This window comes from Mauremys reevesii, linkage group 1, assembly GCF_016161935.1.
Source record: "Mauremys reevesii isolate NIE-2019 linkage group 1, ASM1616193v1, whole genome shotgun sequence".
Lineage (NCBI taxonomy): Eukaryota > Metazoa > Chordata > Testudines > Geoemydidae > Mauremys > Mauremys reevesii.
Genome location: NC_052623.1, coordinates 31,593,709 through 31,614,755, shown reverse-complemented (window position 1 = coordinate 31,614,755; position 21,047 = coordinate 31,593,709). Strand labels below are relative to the sequence as shown.

Genomic DNA, 21,047 nt, shown 5'->3' with positions numbered 1-21,047 from the left:
TAGATGATCTCCTGAGGTCCCTTCCAACTCTATGATTAGGCTTTCCCAGAATCTATTGGTCAGCAGCTGTGCAAAGATCAAGTAGCCCTAAGAAGGTGGATTGTATGCACTGATCACCGCCAAGTGTACTTCCAAGGAGCTGATGGACAGAGAGGATATAGTCCAAGATGAGAGGAATATTTGTAGTCTCTGGGAGAATGCCTCTTTGCTTTGCCCAAGAAGAGAACATTTGAGAGCCAAAATGTCCTGTGGAGCGGCAACAGATTCAGATCTCCCCGGTGTGAGAGGTTTTGCCTGGGCCATCGAAGCTGGCAAGAAGGGTGGTATCTGAAGTTGGCGGTGATCAGACTTGGTCAGTGCAGACAGATCCCGGGGTTTGGGAGGAGCTGGGGATGACCGTGCCAATGGACAATGGTCTGGTACCAATGGAGCCCAATGCTTTGAACTTTCTTGTTGTGCCTCTGGGACTTAGGACGTACTAAATCCTCATAGGCCAAGCCAATGGGCTTGCTTACAGCTGAGTCCAACTTCTTTCAAGTGGACTTAGAGGAAGACTTAGTCTCATGCTTTTGAGAGTGCTTCCTAGCGTTCTGACAAGACCCCACCGTAGGGTCTCTGCAGGCAGATTCTCTCACACCAGAGTCAGACTTCACAGCAGGAGGCACATTCTTTGCTGAATCAGGCCGATGTACAGGGTGTGTGGGGGGGTGTTCCCGGGCCTGGGTCCAACTGGGGCCTTATGGCCTCCATGGGGATTTGTGGAGAAGAAGTTCCCACCCTTCTCAGGTATGGCTGGGGAACAATCAGTGCACACTGCACCTTGCCACAATGTGAGTTTCCCCAAGGCAGTACAGGCCGCGCTGGTGGTCATCGCTGACTGAGAAGGATGGCGAGCAGGAGCACAGAGTTTGAAGCCTGAAGTCCTGGGCATAGTCTGGTACCCAAATGGGGTGGGAGTGGAGGGCTAATAGTTTTTAAAATGATTAAAACTTTTAAAACCTATTAGAACTGTTAAACTATTTACAGACTAGATGATTCTTATTTTGTAGAAGGAAGCTGAAGCTGCGGACACTAAAGTTTCTCACCTGGACCATGTGGCAGTGAGAAGAGACTGGAGAGGTGGTCGGTCTATCTCCCCCTCAATCCCCTGGGTTGGAAGCACAAGGTGACCCAGGGCATATGGACAGACCAGCAGGCACTGCTTTCAAATTCTGTAGCTCAGGGCGCATGGTGCGTGTGCGTAACCCACAGTGGAATACAATAGGGACCATCACTCGAAGAAGAATCTGTGTGATCTGATGACAAGACAATTTCCCCCTCCCAGGAAAAGCACTCATGAGCACAACAAAAATAATCGCTATGTTGCTTCTGGGTAAAAGGTCACAGCTTAACCAAAAGGATCTATGAATGCACTTCACTTTAAGTGCTTTTTCTAATATTTAAGAGCACTTAAGGAAGAGCTGTACACGATGACTGAGGAACTAGATCTCCACATGCTTCATTAATTGATTGTTGAGGATGCTAAAAACAATTTGTTTGTGATAATCTTCCTGATGCATCTGAATTAGGCATCCACTTTCATGGCAGGAGCATCTAGCCTTGTTTCAGACCACTGCTCATCACATGCGGTCCTTAGGAATAGAGGTTTGATCGGCTGCTTAATTTTAGGCCCCATATATTCACCCCTTGTATAACCTTATGTCAACCACTGAGGTAACAATCTAATACATGAGAGCAGGCAACTAACTTTTTCTGAGTTGGGATGTAACGGTATTGATCATTCATCCAGCTGTGATTCCTAGCATGACAGTCACAAATGACTGTCCACTGAAAGGTAGTGGAGTTTTTTGTTGAGAATCCTAAAGGAGACTTGCAAACCTTATAGGATTTCCCTTTGAACTGACTCTTGAGACATGAAAAAGATATTGCTCCAAGGCTGAAAAACGCTGCTGCTTTATATCAAGGTCCATTACATTCCTTGCATTTTGGACCTTTGGGTCTGTTGTAAAGCTGGGTCTTCCTAGGACAGCTCAGGGCTTTTTTCCCTTTAATTGAAAAAAGAACCGCAGAGAGGTTTAGAACCGCAGAGAGCTCTGTGCTCCCAAGCCTGTGCTCAGACTGCACGAGATTTTCTACTAAATTCCAGCCCTCTCTCTATAATGGCTGGATGGGTTTACAAGACGTGGAAACAACGGAAAGTGGTGGCAACCTCTGCTGATCACTCGTCCCCAATATAATAATGCTGGAATCATTTCTTACCATTATCATCACCTGAGTCTGACTGGAAGGAGCTGAGGGACTGAACTTCAGAGTTGCTGCCTTTATTACTTCCGGCAAAACAGGTCACCTCTTCAGCGTCATCAACCTCTTTACCTTCATCGATAGCAAAAAACAAAGCAAAATGGTACTGTGTAGGTATGCACATATGTCTAGTTATACCACTGCAGAGTGAGTTAAATGTTGCAAACAAGTAGTTCCCTCTTGCTTTTGTTGGAATAAAATTATTTACTTCAGTTGTGGGAAATGACTTCATCTATTGGACAAGAGGACAGCCAATGTGAATTATGTTTTTGAAACATCTGACAAGTTTTGAAATGGTTGATGGCAGCCGAAGCAATGAAGCAGCAGCTGTTTTAAATTTTCCCATTTGAAGGTGGTGTGGGAATCAGAGCTAATTAAAATTATGATTCAAAAGGGAGCTATAAACATCTTATACAATAGATCATAATTACATTGATCTTTACAGTTCACTGTCCTGGGGCTGGGGCTGGGGCAGGGGCAGGGGCAGGGATAGCTCAGTGGTTTGAGCATTGGCCTGCTAAACCCAGGGTTGTGAGTTCAATCCTTGAGGAGGCCACTTAGGGATCTGGGGCAAAAATTGGTCCTGCTAGTGAAGGCAGGGGGCTGGACGATGACCTTTCAAGGTCCCTTCCAGTTCTAGGAGATTGGTATATCTCCAGTTATTACCTTTTTTTTTTTATTACCTCCCTCAGGGCCTGCGCCAAAGCCCATTGAAGTTAATGGGAGTCTTTCCATTGACTTCAGTGGCCTCTGAATTAGGCTCTACTTGCTCTGCCACTGGCGAATAGTCACAGTGATTATACTTTGCACTTCCAGAGCCTTTCCTCTTCAAGCACTTGACAATTTCTCCTAACTCCTGAACAGTCCAGAAAGGTACTTAATTTAACTGCCGTCTATGGTATATATCCTCTCCCCTCCACATAAAGGTACAAACACACCCCATAATTAAACACAAACAGATATATATTTCCAATCAAACAACTATCAAAGTGGCACAATTACATTCTGTAATAAGGATATTTAGGTCTTTATTCTTCTTCTGATCAATGAAACCGTGTTTATAGGTAAGAAAAACATACCTATATCTGCAAATGCTGTTGTCTTCAATGTAAGTGGCAAGTCAAAAATTAAAACACTGCCAGAAAACCTGAGAATTATATCCTCAGTAAATAAAGGTCATTCTTGTGCTTCACAATGCTAGAAATACATTTGGTCAAAATTCTGACCTCATTTACACCACCCAATTGAAGTTAAAAGGTTAAGCTAGTTCTGCACTTGTCCCTTTGTTCTCCATGAATAATTTCCAGAACAATGGGACTTCCCATATTAAGATAAAGGTTGTAGTATGGGCTCCTTCAGTTGGAAGTTTTAGTTTAATCTACAAAACAAGGGTTTCAAGAGGCAACAGAATAAAAGAGGAATGAGGTTACTAAGAAGAAAAAAAAAAAGATGAGCAAAACGAGAAAACTTTGAGGACCTGCGCCCTAATACAAAGCGTCTTATCAAGCACTGCCTTGCGATAAGGGCAGAGGGACATACAGGCTAATATATGGCCCTTGGAAACTGCTATTTCCTGATGTGATAACCTGTATCATGTCCCATGTGTGGATAGACTGTACAGAAATTGAAGATGTGCTTTGCTATCAGTAAAAAGGGAAGAGAAGCACTGGGAGCACAAATGGTTTAAATATGAAGATAACAGCTTGTACGAGGTTTTAACATTTAGCGCAGATGAGAAAGTAATAGGTTGAAAATGTGGTTATAAGAGCAGCTTACACTCTACCGACAAGCAGCATAATTATTAGAGATAAAAAATACTTATTAATTCATTTCCTGAATTAATTTTTAAGTGCTTTGTCTTGTCTAGTTCTAAATACCCCTTGCAAGACTGACTGCCCAAGCTAAGAGAGCTCACAGTCAGGAAACTTAGCCTAAAATTTTCCTTTTCAACAGAAAGACACTTGCACTGCATCATGCGACCAGAGTCCTCAGATCAGTCTTCCTCGAATGTTCTGAATGAATATAAAAAGTAGGTGGGTTGTCATATTTTGATGATCTAAATAGGGCACTTGTATACCTACTCTCATCCTAATTACATCCTTTCAGAACTAAGCAATCACCTTCTCTGTGAAATGTAACAACTGTGAGTACATTAGCCTGGGCTGCTTTCAATTAAATTCATTATGTGTTCCCTGTCAAACTTACCTAGAGTTAACCACACAGCATATCTTGGTTCACTCTGCCACCCTTGAGCTCATAAAACTGCTGTACTCTGACAAGAGCTGTTATAACATGTGTCAGACAGGGAAAATAACACCCGGCATCAGATGACGCTACTCACTTTCAGTACCGCCGTCCCAGGTACTCTTCCTGATGGAGTCACAGTCGGATCGACAGGGAGACACGGCTGGCAGGTTGGGAGCCACGCTGCACACCACCACACCCCGCCTTGCTGTTAGTATACGAGGAGACTCTGGATGAAACGTCGTCATCTCCTGATGCTCAACTCCAAGGCCATCCACTATCTTGTCTAAATTGTTCCGCGAGTCACTCTGGAAGCAAGGGGTGTAAGCCATGGGCCTCACAGGGACTTGCGGTGGCCCTACCTCTTGGTAGATATTGCGACTGTCCCCACTGTTCCTTAGGTTCTTGAACTGGATCCCGTTGCTCTTGTTGAGCAGAGCAGCAGTAGCCGGGTCCTGGACCAGGGTGATATTGTTGCGTGAGTAATTTTTCCTGAACACTTTCTTGCGGAAAACTATAAACAGGATGATCAACACAAAGATGACAAAAAGGACGACTGCTATTCCTATTAGCTCTTCTTTGCCGACGTAGGAATGTCCGGCTTGTATGTTGGGTACCACCACAGGCCTGAGGCCACAATACTGCCCCACGTACCCAGGAGTGCAGTTACATAGAAACGAGCCAAAAACGTTGATGCAGGAGCCGCCATTTTCACATTCCTCTCTTTCACATTCGTTGACATCATCTTCGCACCTTAAGAGAACAAGACATGGCTATAGATCTTGGAGGAGAAACCTTAGCAATCAACATCGCTTACCCTCATGTATTTAGGCTGTCCAGGCAGCAATTGTGTTTTGTACTCTGCCAGTGTCTGGCAAATGAACATATTATTATCCAGCCACATTACAATATTTAACATCTTCTAAAGATGGAAACAAGTTCTGCTGCTTTTTAAGTCAATGACAAGAAAACATACTGGAGAAAAGAACTGATTAATCCTACTGGTCAGGAAAAAGCTCCTAGGACTGATTCACCACTGCATTACTCCCAGGTTTTATGCTGGTGCAACTCCATTGATTTCTGTGGAGTGAAACCGGTATAAAACTGGACCAATACAGTGATGAATCAGGCTCACAGACTGTAATAAAAATGCTAACTTTTCTGTAGGTGTTTTGGACCATTCCATGAGATTCGATACAAATTGATATCCCTGCTGTACAATTCCACAGACTAGTTCAAATAACCTAACAAAAGGTTAGCAATGGCTATTAAATTCTATAGGATTTTAGATGGTTAGGAAAGAGAAAGGGAATGGAAATGAAAGAGAACAAATAGGGGGAAAAGGAGATATCAAAACTGTACTAATATGGGAAAGGAGTGGGTGATGGGGACTTTCAAAGAGCCTATGGGAGTTAGGTGCCCAAATTCCACTGAAATCCCAGAGCTAAACAACAACTTCGGAAGCTAAGTTTAAATACCACTTTGGAAAACTTTGGCCTAATGGATTTATTGGATCATGTTAATATGGCCTCTTGGTAAGCCACGTGATTTGGCTATACTTTGTTAGGTAACTAGAGGCTTTGGGGTACAAGATGCCCTGTGCAAAGAAGACCTCGTATTGAAATGATTCAAAGATGCCAATTCCCCACCGGTAGTTCACTTACGTTACTCCTGTCAGTCCATTTTTGCAATTGCAGATGAAGGCATTGCCTATCGGGTCACACGACCCTCCATTCCGACATGGATTTGGAAAGCACACTGTGATCTCAGATTCACAGTTTCTTCCTGTGAATTGAGAGAGGCAACTACACTGATAACCTGGGAAAATAAAAACAAAAGCAACAACAGGAGCCTATAAATACAACTGTCAACACACGATACAATCTGGTTACATTAGTAGCTGCCGGGTAAATTGAAACAGAGTCACTTGGGGTGGGGTGTCACACAGGAATTCTGGCACGCAACTGTGACCCACATTAATAGCAATGTGAGAGTTTGTCCGCCACTGGTGGCCAGACCTTATAAGAAGCGTATAGATCTGCAAATGCCTGTGCCCTAATGGAGCTGAACTTTTGGCTCCAGGAGTACAGCCAAATGTTTTTACATCTAGAGTCCTGGGTTCAATCCCAACAGATGATACCACCAAAGAAGCAGTTACAGTCCATAAGTTTTCCTTCACTTTCTGATATCAGCAACTGTCCTTTGAGAAAGCCTCAGGGCTTCCGTGCCAAATAAATAAATGCGTCTAGACCAGGGGTGGGCAAACTACGGTCTGCAGGCTGAATCCACCCCAGAGCCTGCACCCTCAACCAGAGCCCTCATCCCTTCCCACACCCCAACCCCCTACCCCAGCCCTGATCCCCCTCCCACCCTTTGAACCCTCGATCCCAGCCTGGAGCACTCTCCTGCATCCTTAACCCCTCATCCCCAGCCCTACCCCAGAGCTCACACACCCAGCCGTTGCCTGCACCCCTTCCCGCACCCAACCCCGCTGCCCCAGCCCTGATCCCCCTCTTGCCCTTCGAACCCCTTGGTCTCAGCCCAGAGCACCTCCTATACCCCAAACTCCTCATACCCATCCCCACCCCAGAGCCCGCACCCCCAACCCAAGCCCTCAGCCCCTCCCGCACCCCAACCCCAATTTTGTAAGCATTCATGGCCCACCATACAATTTCTATTCCCAGATATGGTCTTCGGGACAAAAGGTTCGCCCACCCCTGGTCTAGACACTTAGAAAATATTTCCAATTCAGACATTTACAAGGATGGTACATCGGAGTTTACCGATCTCATCACTAGAAGAGAAAATCGCATGACACTAAATTAAGAATAGACATGAAAACGATACTTAACATTTCTATATAATCTGTCATCTAAGAGACTCTGTGTGCTTTGCAAACCATAACTGACCCACCCAACGCCCGAGTGAGGTGGGAAAGCAGTATGACATCCATACTGTTAGCTAATCTGGGGCAGCATATGGTTAAGAACCTGTTTAATCACAGCCTGGTCTAAATCAGGATTTACTCCATTGAAATTGACGGAACAGCCTGGATTCGAGATCGTACTGTTGGCCCCAAGTTTCCTGCTCAGTCTCATACTGGAGGTCAGCTGCAGTTAGAAATAGAACCCAACAGTTCCTAGAACTTCCAGTTTCCTTGCACACTCACTTTTGTACCGATGAGTAACATTAGTGAACATTGCTTAAAATTAAAAACCTGGAACAAATTTAGTGTTGTGGATGCTGCCACTGGGCCTATTAGACAACTGCAAGTATCACAAAACCACATATTTTCGGTGTTCCGGTGTCAGTGCTGCATCTGCAAGAGGAGGTGGGTTTTTTTCCCCCCAATTCAGACATTCTGAACTACATTCTGAACATTCAAAGATTTGGACAAACACACAGAGTGGCCTAACGAGATGCGAAACTGACAATGCCATATGCATTATATGATGCCAGCCTATTAGGAGGATTTCTTGTTACCTGGAAAACCATTTGCTTACAAATAGTTTGGAAAGGAATCACTGCATGAGTGAACAAGATTATGTCAGTGTTCCATTATGTGACTCAATAGTGACATCTATAGACCAAAACACTACAGTAAAGCATTATAATCTCTCTGTGTATTTAACTTAACCAAAACATTTAATTCACATACAAAAGATTTTATGCAGAGAGTTGTCATGTGACAATGTAATAGCCGAACTAATATGTTTTCAGTAGATTCCTGACCTAACCAGACAGTATAAAACAAAATAAAACATTTTTATAAATCAAATTTCTTTATCTAAGTTACTAATAATTACCAAGAATTATATTAAAATATAATTTTCTTGTCACTTTTTGCATGTCTCTGAGCTTGAAAACTGAAAAGAGGTTAGTCAATTTTTCTTTCACGATCTCATACAATAAAGCATGATGCTACAATGTTTGGATTGCTAAAGGAACCCTATTTCCACTGGAAATAAAAAAGCATGCCATTTTCATTATTTTTTATATTATTTGCATTAAGAGCAGCATTTAGAAAACCTGAACTCTCAGATGCTCGGAACGGATTAAGCTCCATTGTGCTAGGCAGTGGATAAACAAAACAAAACAAAAAACAAAAAAGTCTCTGTCACATAAGTTTATACTTACAAAGCTGCATTTTACACTGAATTTTGGCCTTTAAAATGCACTCAGAAGCTAGCCTAGTACACTAAGCAGCACAGTATCTAAGTATAGGGATCCATTTCTTAGGATAGGAAAAAACATTCATAAAACAAGATAAATAGAGTCCACATTTATCACTGATTTAATCTCAGGGCACTAATCCAGAACCTACTTATACTAATAGTTTGGGACCAAAAGCAGCGGGGAGACAGCTTTCCGGTTGCACAGCTAGCCCAAGCCACCGAAAACATGTTCAGGAGGATGCCACTCACTCTAGCACATTCATGGGTGGAGAACTATTCTCCATGGGGAACTATAGAAGTGAAGTACTGAGTATGCTGGAGGTTATTGCCAGCAGGCCAGTGCACAAAGCAGATTCTCTGGGCTGAAAGACTCGCCATTTCCTTTACTCCTTCCTATCCCTTCAGAAGTGCCTGTGTTCTTGTTGCATGTCAGCGACTGCAGGTCAGGACGGAGGATTCCATAACTCACCCTGTGACAAGGTTTGACCTTGAAGCAAATCCCTTTGACTACTGTTTCTGAGGTGGGGTTCAGATTTAGGCCCCCAGGGACGAGGTATGATACATATTACATTCCATGGGACACACCATATGATAAAGTTAGCTATTATCCCACTGGCACTATGAGAAGAAAAACACAAATCTGCTTCCCTAACAAAGGTAGGCAAAGTTAAAGGAAACACGAATGACCTCAACCACGAAAAAGAGCACATTTCAAATAGTCTAGGGCTTGATCCTGCTGCTATTGAAGCCAGTTGGGGGGGGCTGTGGATGTTCAGCACCTCTTCAAGTCAGGCCATGTACTCCGGTGCCTAAATATGGATTTAAATGCTTAACTTTATGTACCCGTGTTTGAAAATACTGGTCTATATACTTCAGTGTGGTATGAGTCACTGCTGAACTGATGATGTTTCAAAACGGAGCAGCGGAAGATGACAGATAAAAACATGTTAGTATTTGTGTTATTGTTTATAATAATTAACACCATCAAGTGTACTTTGTCTTCCTGACATTTTTAAAGGTGTGCATATTCAGTGTAGCACTTGTCTGCCAGAAGACCACCCTGCAAACCTCAGGCCTGGTCTTCAGCTGGTGTGAATAGGAGCAGTGCCCATAGACACCAGCTGAGGAGCTGATCCTTCAGCTTTTAATAAGGCTTTTACCACCACTCTACCAGCTTGCCTCTCCTCAAGCCTCAACACTTTGACTTCAGCATCTTCCTTGCCTCCACTGCTCACCTCTCCCATTTTGGTGATATAAAGTGTCAAGAGGCACCAGGACACTCAAGCAGAGCTTCCGTGTGGTCCCAGAAGAGGAGCCTCCAGCAAGCAATGACACTTGCAGTACTACGCAGGCTTCTCATCTATACACATATGTTTGCTTGGCTCCCGTAGAGCTAAAGAAGTTGTAAGCAAGGAGGCACTGTGCCATTGTAGCAGATGGGATGACTCTATGCAGCTGTCATGCAGAGAGTGTGTCTGTTGTTGGTAGAATCTCCAGCCTGAACCGCTGAGCTGCTGCCTATCCTTAGGTTCACTCGACTGACTTTATTAAAGAGGATGTTCCGAACAGCTGCCAATTCTTTTTAACATGCATATGGCTCCTGTTTCCATCGATTACCTGGCCTTCTTTTGTGACATGCTTTGCTTTTACATCAGTTTCAGGCATGTTGTTTCCATGCTGTGCAGTTTTACCTCACCAATTCAGAGTTGAACCTATAGAAACAGGTCTTGCCTCCAGGGGCGGCTCTAGGATTTGCGGCGCCCCAAGCAGGGCGGCACGCCACAGGGGGGCGCTCTGGCGGTCGCGGGTCCCGCGGCTCCGGTGGACCTCCCGCAGGCACGCGGGACCAGCAGACCCTCCGCAGGCATGCCTGCGGGAGGTCCACTGGAGCCACCTGCCGCCCTCCCGTGGGACGCTGCCCCAAGCGCACGCTTGGCGCGCTGGGGTCTGGAGCCGGCCCTGCTTGCCTCAAATCAGTTATACAGGAAGCTGACTGGTATGAAGCATTGGAGCAAAAGGGGAGTTCCCTGTTTTGCATTTTGATACGATTCTGTAGACATCTGGTTGGTTTGGGGACCAGAGTATTTTTCATCCAAGCATATTCCTGCCACTTCCAGTTTGTTTTAGCTTTTTCACACAGACAGTGACTCCCTTACCATTCAAATTGTAATTACAATGAATCTCTATGTCTTTAACTCAAGACTCTTGGAACCAAATTGTTTCTGTGAATTTATAGTCAGAATCTTTTACCTAATTTGAAACCATAAAATTCAATCAAGAAATCTGGAAGAGCTGATTAGCAGTCGTTTAAAGTTATACAAATAATAAAACACTCCAACTCTTTACATTTTTTGTTAAAATCTTAAAGTCTTTTAAACATCAACATTAAATGGAGATGTGATATTAAGATTGCTTTTGTAAATCACGGTGTTTCGTTTGCATCTCTCTGAAGGAGAAAGAAAGAAAGAGAGAGCCAGTCAGCTAATGACCATACGATTAAAGCAGCCTTTTGTTCTTTGCCTAACTCTCATGGGTGTTCTGAGCAATACCTACTTCCCATGTTAAGATCTGTAAAATGCATCAAAATTTAGAAGAACCATATAAATGCTACAAAGTGTTTTTTTCCCCCACTTGGGATTTAAATGGTATTTATGTAAAAAGCAAGAGCTCGTAGAATGAGGAGGAGGAGGGAAGGAGTGTTGTTCTCTACTCGTACTTCGCCCATAATCCCAGGGAAGCTAGATGCCGCTGTTAAAATGATACATACTAAAATAGCTAACGTTGACCTTTATGATGTTGTCATTAGGATTCAGAGTTAGTGCCTCACTAGTTAATAATGGGGCAGCTGCATCTTTCTGGGAGCTAGTGTCTATCCGGACAGATGGTAAGACAGCTTCTGTCAGCTCACGTTCGAAAGATTTTTTTTTAAAGCGGTAAGGGTGCGATTTTTTTTACCCTTTAATTGAAAGTTTGAATTCTGCAGAAACTGAAGGGCTGAAAGAGGGCTGCAGGTACATAATCTCACCACATACTGGTTCAAACCAACTCCTGAGACTCAACCCAACATGAATTTTTTTTTCACTCAGACTTGGGTAAAACTGCCTGTTCAGACAATTCAATCAAGGCCAGATGTACAGCACTGATCAAATTAAAATGAAGTAACTGTACTTCTAATTACAAGACCCTAACTAATCTAAGGTTTGTTTCTGTGACTGATGCAAAACTTGGTCCAATATTCATGCTTGTACTATTAGTACATTTGGTTACAGTAATGCTGTGTATGCCACTGCTGTTTGCCTGCCTTTGTTCATCTTGTTACAGGAGCAGCTACACTGCCATTTATTATAGGTGGTTCTGATAGCATTGCTTATTAATATTGCCCAACACTTCCCATTTTAAGACCCTGTTTTCAGTGGCTTATATTTTTTTTTATCAATCTCCAACTGTTTGGGCTGAAATTTTCCATGCCTTGGGCTGATTGTTTGGGGAAACATTCAGCTGACACAGTGCATCCATCTGGGACTGGGACTGATAGGTCAGGGGAGAGGCTGGGATTGGTTGGCTGGAGAGGCTGCAATTGGGAACCGGATGAAAGGGGAATCTGGGACTGGCTGAGAAAGGAGACTAGGAGTTGGGAGGCGGGGAGCCCGGGAACTGGTGAGGGAAAGGGGGCGATGGGAGAACTGGGAGTCAGTTTCCCAGGAAGGGGAATGCTGAGATTGAACGAGCAGCTGGGGAGCGGGGAGAAGAAACTGAGTCTGGCTGGACAAGGAGACTGGAACTAGGAACCAGTGGGGGGAATGGAGACAGATCTGACAAGGAGCTACAGTGGGAAAACTGGGACTGGCTGGGCGAAGAGACTGGGACAAGGAGGCAGAGAGGGGGACACTGAGGCAAGGAGCTAGAAAAGGAGGTTGGGGCGTAGCTCAGAGAGACTGGAACTGAGATACACTTGCGGGGGAGGGGAGAGACATTCTGGATGAGGAGTTGGGAGTGGGGAACTGGGACAGGATGCGGAGGGAAACTGGGGAAGAATCAGGACTAGGTCAGGGACAGGTTGGAGGGGATGGGACAGACGGGTTCAAGCTTGGGGGAAACGGGTAGAAGAGTCTGTGTCAACAAGACAACACTCCCCTCCAGATCGCGGACAGGAACCAAAGAGTCCTGAGTCTCACTGCATCTCCGCTGTCAGAAAACAGCTGTGAAACCCACTGGAAAAGTCTCCCACCCTCCTCTACTGCCAGTCCACACAGCAGTGGTAGGTTGTCATCCACCATCAGCTGCTTTATTAGCTCACGTGGCAGAGGTTTGTGTGATAGCTCTAAGGGTTCCAAGCCTGCTGATGAGAATCTGGCTTTAAAAAAAAAAATTCTAGGAAATCACACTCCCCCTCCCCAATCCTCTCTTAAAAGAACATTAAGGTTGCAAAGTCAAGCACTCAAACGTTAGGAAATGCCAGAATGAAGCTTTCCTTTTAATCCAGCCTTCTTGCTCATATGTTTTATGACAGAATCTTTAATTAGATGAATTTTTCCCCACAGGATCCCTGCTTCATTCAGTACCCAGGATGCCCCTGCTCCGGGAATGAATCAGAATTGTGTAGTAGAGAAGACTGTCGTGTGCAGGATCCCTGCCTTTTTTGATGCAGGAGTTGGAAGTAATGTGTAGTCATGAGGCAGGAGACTGCAGGAAGAGAAAGGCAGTTTTCATGGTTTGGGCAGCTGAATGATGCCCGGGAGAACTGGATTGCCTTTGCCACAGAGTTCCTGTGCAATTTTAAGCAAAGCACTTAAAGAAACTTTTCAGAGGTAGTCCTTTTAATGTGTAATCCTCATTTTCTGGGTGCCTGACTTGAGACCCTAGGGTCTAAACTGTGGAAATGTAGAGCTGTATGGCAGCTGTGCTTTGAACATAAAAAGTGATATACAATGCTAAGTGCTTTGACAAATCATGTCCTGGGTGCTTCAAATCGGGCACTCAGAATTAGTGGAAACTTTTGACCTTAATCTCTCTGTGCCTCACTTCCCCATTTGTAAAATGGGGACAATCCCACTTCTTCACCTCTCGGGGGGTTTTGTGAAAATAAATTAATGTTTGTAGAGAACACAGCTACTATAGATTCATAGATAAGGCCAGAAGGGACCTCTGGATCATCTGGTCTGACCTCCTGTATAACACAGGCCAGAAAACTTCCTTGAATTAATTCCTGTCTGAACTAGAAAAACATACAATATTGATTTAAAAATTGCCAGTGATGGAGAATCTACCACGATCCTTGTTAAGTTGTGCCAATGATTAGTTACCCTCATTGTTAAAAATTAACATTTTATTTCGAATCTGAATTTGTCTTGCCTTGACTTCCAGGCACTGGATCTTCATTTACCTTTGTCTGCTAAACGTGATGTATGCCATAGAAAACCAATGAGGAAATTAGTAATTCTGTATTTAGAACAGGACTTGAACAAATAGTGTACAATAAATAAGGCATGCAGCCACACTGAACAAAGAGAAAACAAAATAATGAATAGATGTTAATTAAGTGTGCACTGAATGAGGCAGGAGTCCTGCGGAAAATATAGTATGTGATCACACATTTAAAGACTTACTATAATGCACACACACAAGGGGACCAAATTGAGGCTGCACGGGCAATCTTTTTGAGTGCTTGGCTTTGCAACCTTCATAGTGTTCTTTTGATATGGTTTTTTGGAGTATAAGCCAGCATCACCACATTCTCTCTGAAACATTAATGGAATTTGCCCTCACAATGTCCCTGGGAAGTGTTATTACTCACACTTATTTAAACAGTTGGGAAACTGAGGTTTTGGGAAATTAAGAGTATGTCTACACTGGAGCTGGGAGTGAGCTTCCCAGCCTAGCACACGCTAGCTTTGCTCAAGATAGTGCACTAAAAATAGCAGTGTGGACACTGCAGCATGGTAGGCGGCATAGGCTAACCATCCCAGTACAAGCCTACCCACACCCCCTAAGTCTGTATTCAGGTAGCTACCCTACCCGTGCCACAGTGTCCATTCTGCTACTTTCCCCATGCTTGCTTGAGCAAAGCTAATGTGTGTCTGTCTACCCGGGCTGGGAGGCACACTCCCAACTGTAGTGCAGATATTCCCTACATGGCTTGCTGAGAGGGCAGGCATCAAGTCTGTGGCAAAGCCAGGAATTTAACCTAGGTCTCCCGAGTCCCAGTTCAGCACTTTACCCATAAACCATCCTTCTTCCTTGCCATGATCCATTTAGCTGATCATACTTCTGTGTGAGCCATTGCTTTGGCTCCTGGCACCTTATGTCAAGGACTTGATGTTCAGGTTCTAGATTCTTTTGCACATCTAGCCCTTTCCCAGTTGGCATCATCCTACAGACCATCTGGTTATCCTCCATTCACAAGCAGAATGCCCACACAGGTCAATCAGAAGCAGTTCTCCGTATTGGTGGAAGTGCCCTACATGAACAGCATGTGGTCTTCAGCTTCTGAGCTGCTCACATTGTACAGTTCTACCTTTAGGGTCCACAGTACTTTAACTTTGGAGAACCCCTTGCAGAAGGCCTCTGGTCTCAGCCCCTCTATATGTCTTAGCAATAAACTTTGATCTGTTGGGAGTAGTCTTTTTTTCCCTTCAGACATGTCATCTGTCTCTCTCTAGGAGTGCCCAAAGAATGGCCTGAGATTCATTGTAGCTAGTCCTAAAATGCCTCTAAAGCTGTAATGGCAAGAGGAAACCAAAGTTGATCAAATGTAGGTTTTATTTCTGATGTATAGAAACAACCAGCCATTTGTATTCAGGAAGGAAGGTATCACCTCAGGGATGGCATTATGGATGTCTGCATTTATTTTACATAATTTATGCAAAGTATATGTAAATTAGGCATAGTTCCTGGTACATTGCCAATGACTCTTTGACGTCACAGTGTTTGGTTGTAGCTATAACTCTGAGCTCTCTTTGTTTTCTCTTAATTTCACGGTAAACCATAGTAGGATTATTATAGGAAAAGGGAACTTACAATTGTATGCAGACTATTCTGGAAAATTCAAATTCAAAATTTATCGAACTAAATTCTGCTTTTATGTTGAACACTGCTCACTTTGGGACAGATTCCAACACCCTTTTTCATAGTTAGTAGCACCTTGCTCCTGTGACTTCAATGACCCTGTGAAGTAAGGTGCTATGTAAAGCACTGGGCTGTAGGTGCTGCTGTGTTATCTCGATAGTCCTTGGACTTAACTGGACCAGGATCGGGCCCCTTTGGTAGCAAAATATATGTGTGTGCACTTCCCCCCCAAAGAAAAGCTGCCATCTCCTTTCCTAAGATAAAAATGAAGCTTTGTATATTTTATTTTAAATCCACTGTGGGTGCTACCATCTGTGCCAGCAAGCGCAATGTTCTGCCATCCTTAAAAGCATGCTACAATTTGTGGTTATATAACTAGCATTTGACATGGTGCAGGGATCTCCTTTCAACCCAATTTAATTATATGCTCTTTTTATATACTGAGGATGGCTCACACTAACAGGATTGTTTTGCCTGGTGGAAAAAATGGCCATGACTTGTCATAGCGGGCTGGTTTATAGAGCCACTCATGTATAGTTAGGGCCCACTGCTTTGAAATTATGGAACTATAACAATCCTTTATTTACATATATTGCTGAAACAGTAAAAAGAGCAAACAGATTTCTTAACTAGAGACAGCTGAAATATCCCCTCTGGGCACTTTCCTCCTCATTGAGGCAATAACGCATGCAAGTCTAAATAACTTCAGTGCCTGGATTCCAGAAGTAAATTATCTTGCCTTGAACCATTTATGTTATTCTAATAATAAAATGGACTCAACATTTGGAGCTGCATGCATCCGCCCCACTGCCCTCCTGTAAATTGGCAATACATATGGTGTTGGGAAAAAGAATTACCATGAAGTGATTTGTTAGAAAGGTCTCAATATACTCACCATGCAGTTGCTAGACAATAAAATAAATAGATTCAAGTTAAATCAATAAAAGACGCAGTTCCTACTCTCCCCATCTTGCTAACTTGGTGAATACTTGACCTAATATATTATATATGGAATCTGAGTTAACGTTTCATCTTTACTTCCCAGGATTTCAATAATCTTGTTTAGCAGTTTCTCAAAAGCTGCTGCCTCTTTTTCACTCAGAATTATTTCCTTTCCCCCTTTATTGCACGCTGCTTATTTTCTTTCCTTACATTCGCAGGTAAAGACCTCACACAAACACAGGAGCTGCAACATTTGTCTTCGTGCTGCACATCAAAATCCCATTGCCATGCTTGGTGTTAATACTGAGATTCTTTGTTAATGCACGTGCTGTGGGTTCATTTCTTTTAACTATCTCTGCGCTTTCTTCCATTGACCATACGTCTACAGCTTCCCTGACTCATCCTTGATCTTACTTGTTGTGAACCAAAGCCAAGTAGGTTTCAGAGTAGCAGCCGTGTTAGTCTGTATCCGCAAAAAGAACAGGAGTACTTGTGGCACCTTAAAGACTAACAAATTTATTTAAGCATGAGCTTTCGTGAGCTACAGCTCACTTCTTTGCATCATAGAATGCATCAATATATGCCATCATATGCCAGCAATGCCCCTCTGCCATGTATATTGGCCACGGACTGACAGACTTTCTTGAAGGTGGCAATTTTGCAACAAAAAAAAAAAACAGTCTCCAAAGATCAGAGGGGTAGCCGTGTTAGTCTGGTTCTGTAGAAGCAGCAAAGAAATCTGGCACCTTTATAGACTAACAGATGTTTGCAGCATGAGCTTTCGTGGTGAATACCCACTTCTTGGATAGCAGAGCAGTTTCAGGGGGGGGGCAGGTGTGTATAGCAAGCAAGAAAAGAGAAGCAAGCTAGAGATCAATCAGGAGGATCAGGAGGGGGCCAGCCAGCTGTTCAGCTGAGAGAGAGAAAAAACCAAAAGAGAAACAAGCCATTTCAGTTTAGACTAAACAAAGACTGTGAAATGGCTTGCCAATTACAGAACAGTTTCTCCCTCCCTTGGTTTTCACACTGGGATACTATTAACTGTGGGTTAAACAAAGACTGGGAATGGGTTGGGTCATACACCAATTGAATCCCTGTCTGTGTGTTCCATTCAAAGCAAAGTAGGAAGCACTGAGGTAAATACTGGGATGGCAGCAGGGTTCTGTGGGCCAAATTAAACCTCCCACTAGCGGAGCTGTGAAGAAGGTACCTTGTACGAGCAAAGACGGCTGGAGGCCATTCAGCGAGCCCCTCCCATATGCTCAGGGAGCACAGACAGACCAGTTATGGCTGCCTTCTGCACAAGAGCACTAGGGAAAGTGCCTATAACCTCCTCCACGTGAAAGCGAAAATCCAGCTTCTGTGTTTTCTTGCAATACTGTTGAAGAACAGGGCCGAGACCCGGAGCGGAAGAAGCCCCTGGGGGCCTGGGGCAAATGCCCCACTTGTCCCGCCCTCTGGGCAGCCCTGCTGAAGAATAAGCTTGCTTTTACAGAGGGAAGGACTCCAGAGTGTGCAAGGTTCCTGCAGATTTTCTTCCATTTCTAAAAGTGAATTTCACTCCAGTTGAACTATTTAATGTCTGTGCAGGGCTGGTACTGAGAAACAATAAATAGATGCTAAGTAACATTATTACTAACAGGTGCTTGGAAAAGGTGCCAGACTGCTTAATAACTGGAATCAGAGCCCACAAAGCCAAGGAAAGGCTCTACTCCTTCAGGTGAGAGAGGGGCCACTGAGCCCTGAAATCAATAGATTACAGGGGACAAAAAAATGAAGAAAGCAGGGACAGAAGTGCAGGTCACAGAGTCAAAACCAGGGCTCCAGAAGGGGCCGCCAAGCAGAGAACCCCAGGCAACACCCACATTTCCAAGGAGGAGTCCAAGGAGTCAGTGGATGCTGCATAGAGGAACCCTACCTAGACCTGTGAACGTATGAAGGACTGGAAAAAGGGCCCACAATCTCTGAGAACTAGTGCCAGGAGGCGGCTGATGAATAGGTCCTGGGACTTTGTAGGGCCACAGGAGATGCATGCATAGAGGTGCCAACCCGACAGATACGGAAAACAAAGGCTACGTCTACACTACCCGCCGTGAGGGGTAGCGTCGATTTTTTTTCATGATATATATATCTCGCCTCATCGCTATATATATATATCGATCCCCTAACGTTTCTCTTCGAACTCCAACTCCACCGCCCGAATGGCAGCGCATCGGCGAGGAGAGCCCCGACATCGAGATCCCACGGCGTGAGGGAATCGAAGATAGATATATAATACTCGTTATTCAGCTATATTCACGTCGAGCTTGAGTATCTTATCTTATTCTTTTTTTCTCAGCAAAGCACTGAATTGTGCATGGCAGAAAAAAAGCTTCCTCATTTATGCGCTGCAAACTCTGACCGGGAGGGCCCAGCCTTAGCAACGAGGAGGTAAATTTGTCTCCACACCCATTCAACACTCTCACTGACAGGACAGCCCAATGATACCAGTGTTTTTTATGATTTGGGCACCTGCTCGTTGGGAATTTGCTACGAAACCCACTTCTCTCAAGCTGTCAAGACAGGAACAGTCACCTCCAATACAGGTGTGAGTCAAAACAATGACGTAATGGCTTTGCCCCGTTACCAAGACCCAGAAGAGTTCAGTTCCCCCGGGACTCTAATGCACATGGGCTTTGTCTGCAGTTTTATAACACTATAGACTCACAATTTAATATATAGATATGTACTCAAAAATGGATGACGGTGTTGTGTAAGTCTAAGTAACAATCTGTACCAGCTTATATAGAGAAGTACAACTGTATTGTTCAATCTGTGATGGATATTAGGTACCACCATTTTTGTTTGCAACCTCTGTTGCTGTAAATAGATTTTGAAAGCCTCAGCTGAGCACCTCAGTAATTGTTATGCTATTGGTGTCTATATAAATAGGATTATAGTAACACCTAGTAAAAGACAGTCTCCTCCTTGAATACTAATACAGTGAGAATGGGTGAGTGCCATTTAGTTGTTGTTTATGAAGCTGGCAGCTTTTATAAACTTTGCCAAACCTAAAAAGCTTTTATAGAGTTTATGAGACTTTCCCAATGTGTTTCTGCATTGAAAGACTTGTGACATAGACTGAATGAGAGACAAGGTGGATAAGGTAAAATCTTTTATGGGTCCAATTTCTGTTGGTGAAAGACACAAGCTTTCGAGCTCTTCTTCAGCTCTGTGCAGCATGACAGCTTGTCTCTCTCACCAACAGAAGTTGACCTAATAAAGATATTACCTCACCCACCTTGTCTCTCAATATCCTGGGATCCTGGGACCAACACACCTACAGCACTGCAATAGATTGAATGAGACACACAGACATTGCCTCCCCCGCAAAAAAAAAAAGTAAAATGTAATTAAAGGCATTTACCACCAGATGGCAAACTAGTACAGCTCCCTCCGTTCTGGCAAGGATTCCTCTCACATGCATCAGGGTACAGAACGCAGCCAAGCTTTAATTCAGTCAGGCCAACCACTTCTGCAAAGCTGCTGCGCTTGTTTTGGAGCGGCAGTTCATTGTTATTCAGGATAACAGAATCCAGGCAGCCCTGAAAACCACTCAAGACCTGGGTTGTCCTCTTGTCAGTCAGGCTCCGGACATTATCCACTTGCACCAGGGCTCCGAAGTAGACAGAACTATCTGTACTCAGAGTCTGGAAGTAGAGGGGGGCTTTGCGCCGCTCCACATAACTGTCATCAAGTGACAAACTTGTGAAATTCCGATTGAGCTCCAGGAAGACCGAGTGCCAGTTCCCATCATTAACAGTCCTGCCAGAAATTCCCAGGATTCCCGGGCCACTTCCACAGTCCAACTGGAACCACAATTTGCCATCCATGATCTGTGAGGGTAAAAGCAAAAACCAAACTGCTTAAAATACTGGTTTTACAACACTTCTTTACTGTGTGTCCTTAAAACTGGTCTGATACTTTACACGAATACTATGGTATATTGTAGCAACCATTCACAACAACACACAGACACAGCGGTAGCAGTATAAATAAGAGAGAGCGCGTGATGGTGTAATCCAAGGGATAAGGCACTACGCTGGGACACCTGGCATCTATTCCCAGCTCTCTCATGTGACTTTGGGCAAGTCACTTCATCTTTCTGTGCCTGTTTCCTCTCCCATCTAGGGCCGGTGCAACCATTTAGGCGACCTAGGCGGTCGCCTAGGGTGCTGAAATTTGGGGGGCGCCATTTTCTTCGGCAGCGACTGCAGCGGCCAGATCTTTGGCCGCCCCGGTCGCTGCTGACATTTAGGCAGAGGGAGCTGGGGCAGGGGA

General features: G+C 44.1%; 1 protein-coding gene across 7 annotated transcripts in view; it reads right to left on the bottom strand.

Moving 5' to 3' along the window:
* The window catches only part of FAT3 (FAT atypical cadherin 3), a 573,356-nt gene that overhangs the window by 14,429 nt on the left and 537,880 nt on the right, over nucleotides 1-21,047 (bottom strand). For all 7 annotated transcript variants that reach the window (XM_039539405.1, XM_039539428.1, XM_039539433.1 and 4 more), the window contains 4 exons: nucleotides 20,134-20,602; nucleotides 6,210-6,363; nucleotides 4,643-5,298; nucleotides 2,260-2,373 (listed from right to left, as the gene is read on the bottom strand). In XM_039539405.1, coding sequence (XP_039395339.1) covers nucleotides 2,260-2,373; nucleotides 4,643-5,298; nucleotides 6,210-6,363; nucleotides 20,134-20,602 — 1,393 coding nt within the window. The remainder of the gene's footprint in view (nucleotides 1-2,259; nucleotides 2,374-4,642; nucleotides 5,299-6,209; nucleotides 6,364-20,133; nucleotides 20,603-21,047) is intronic.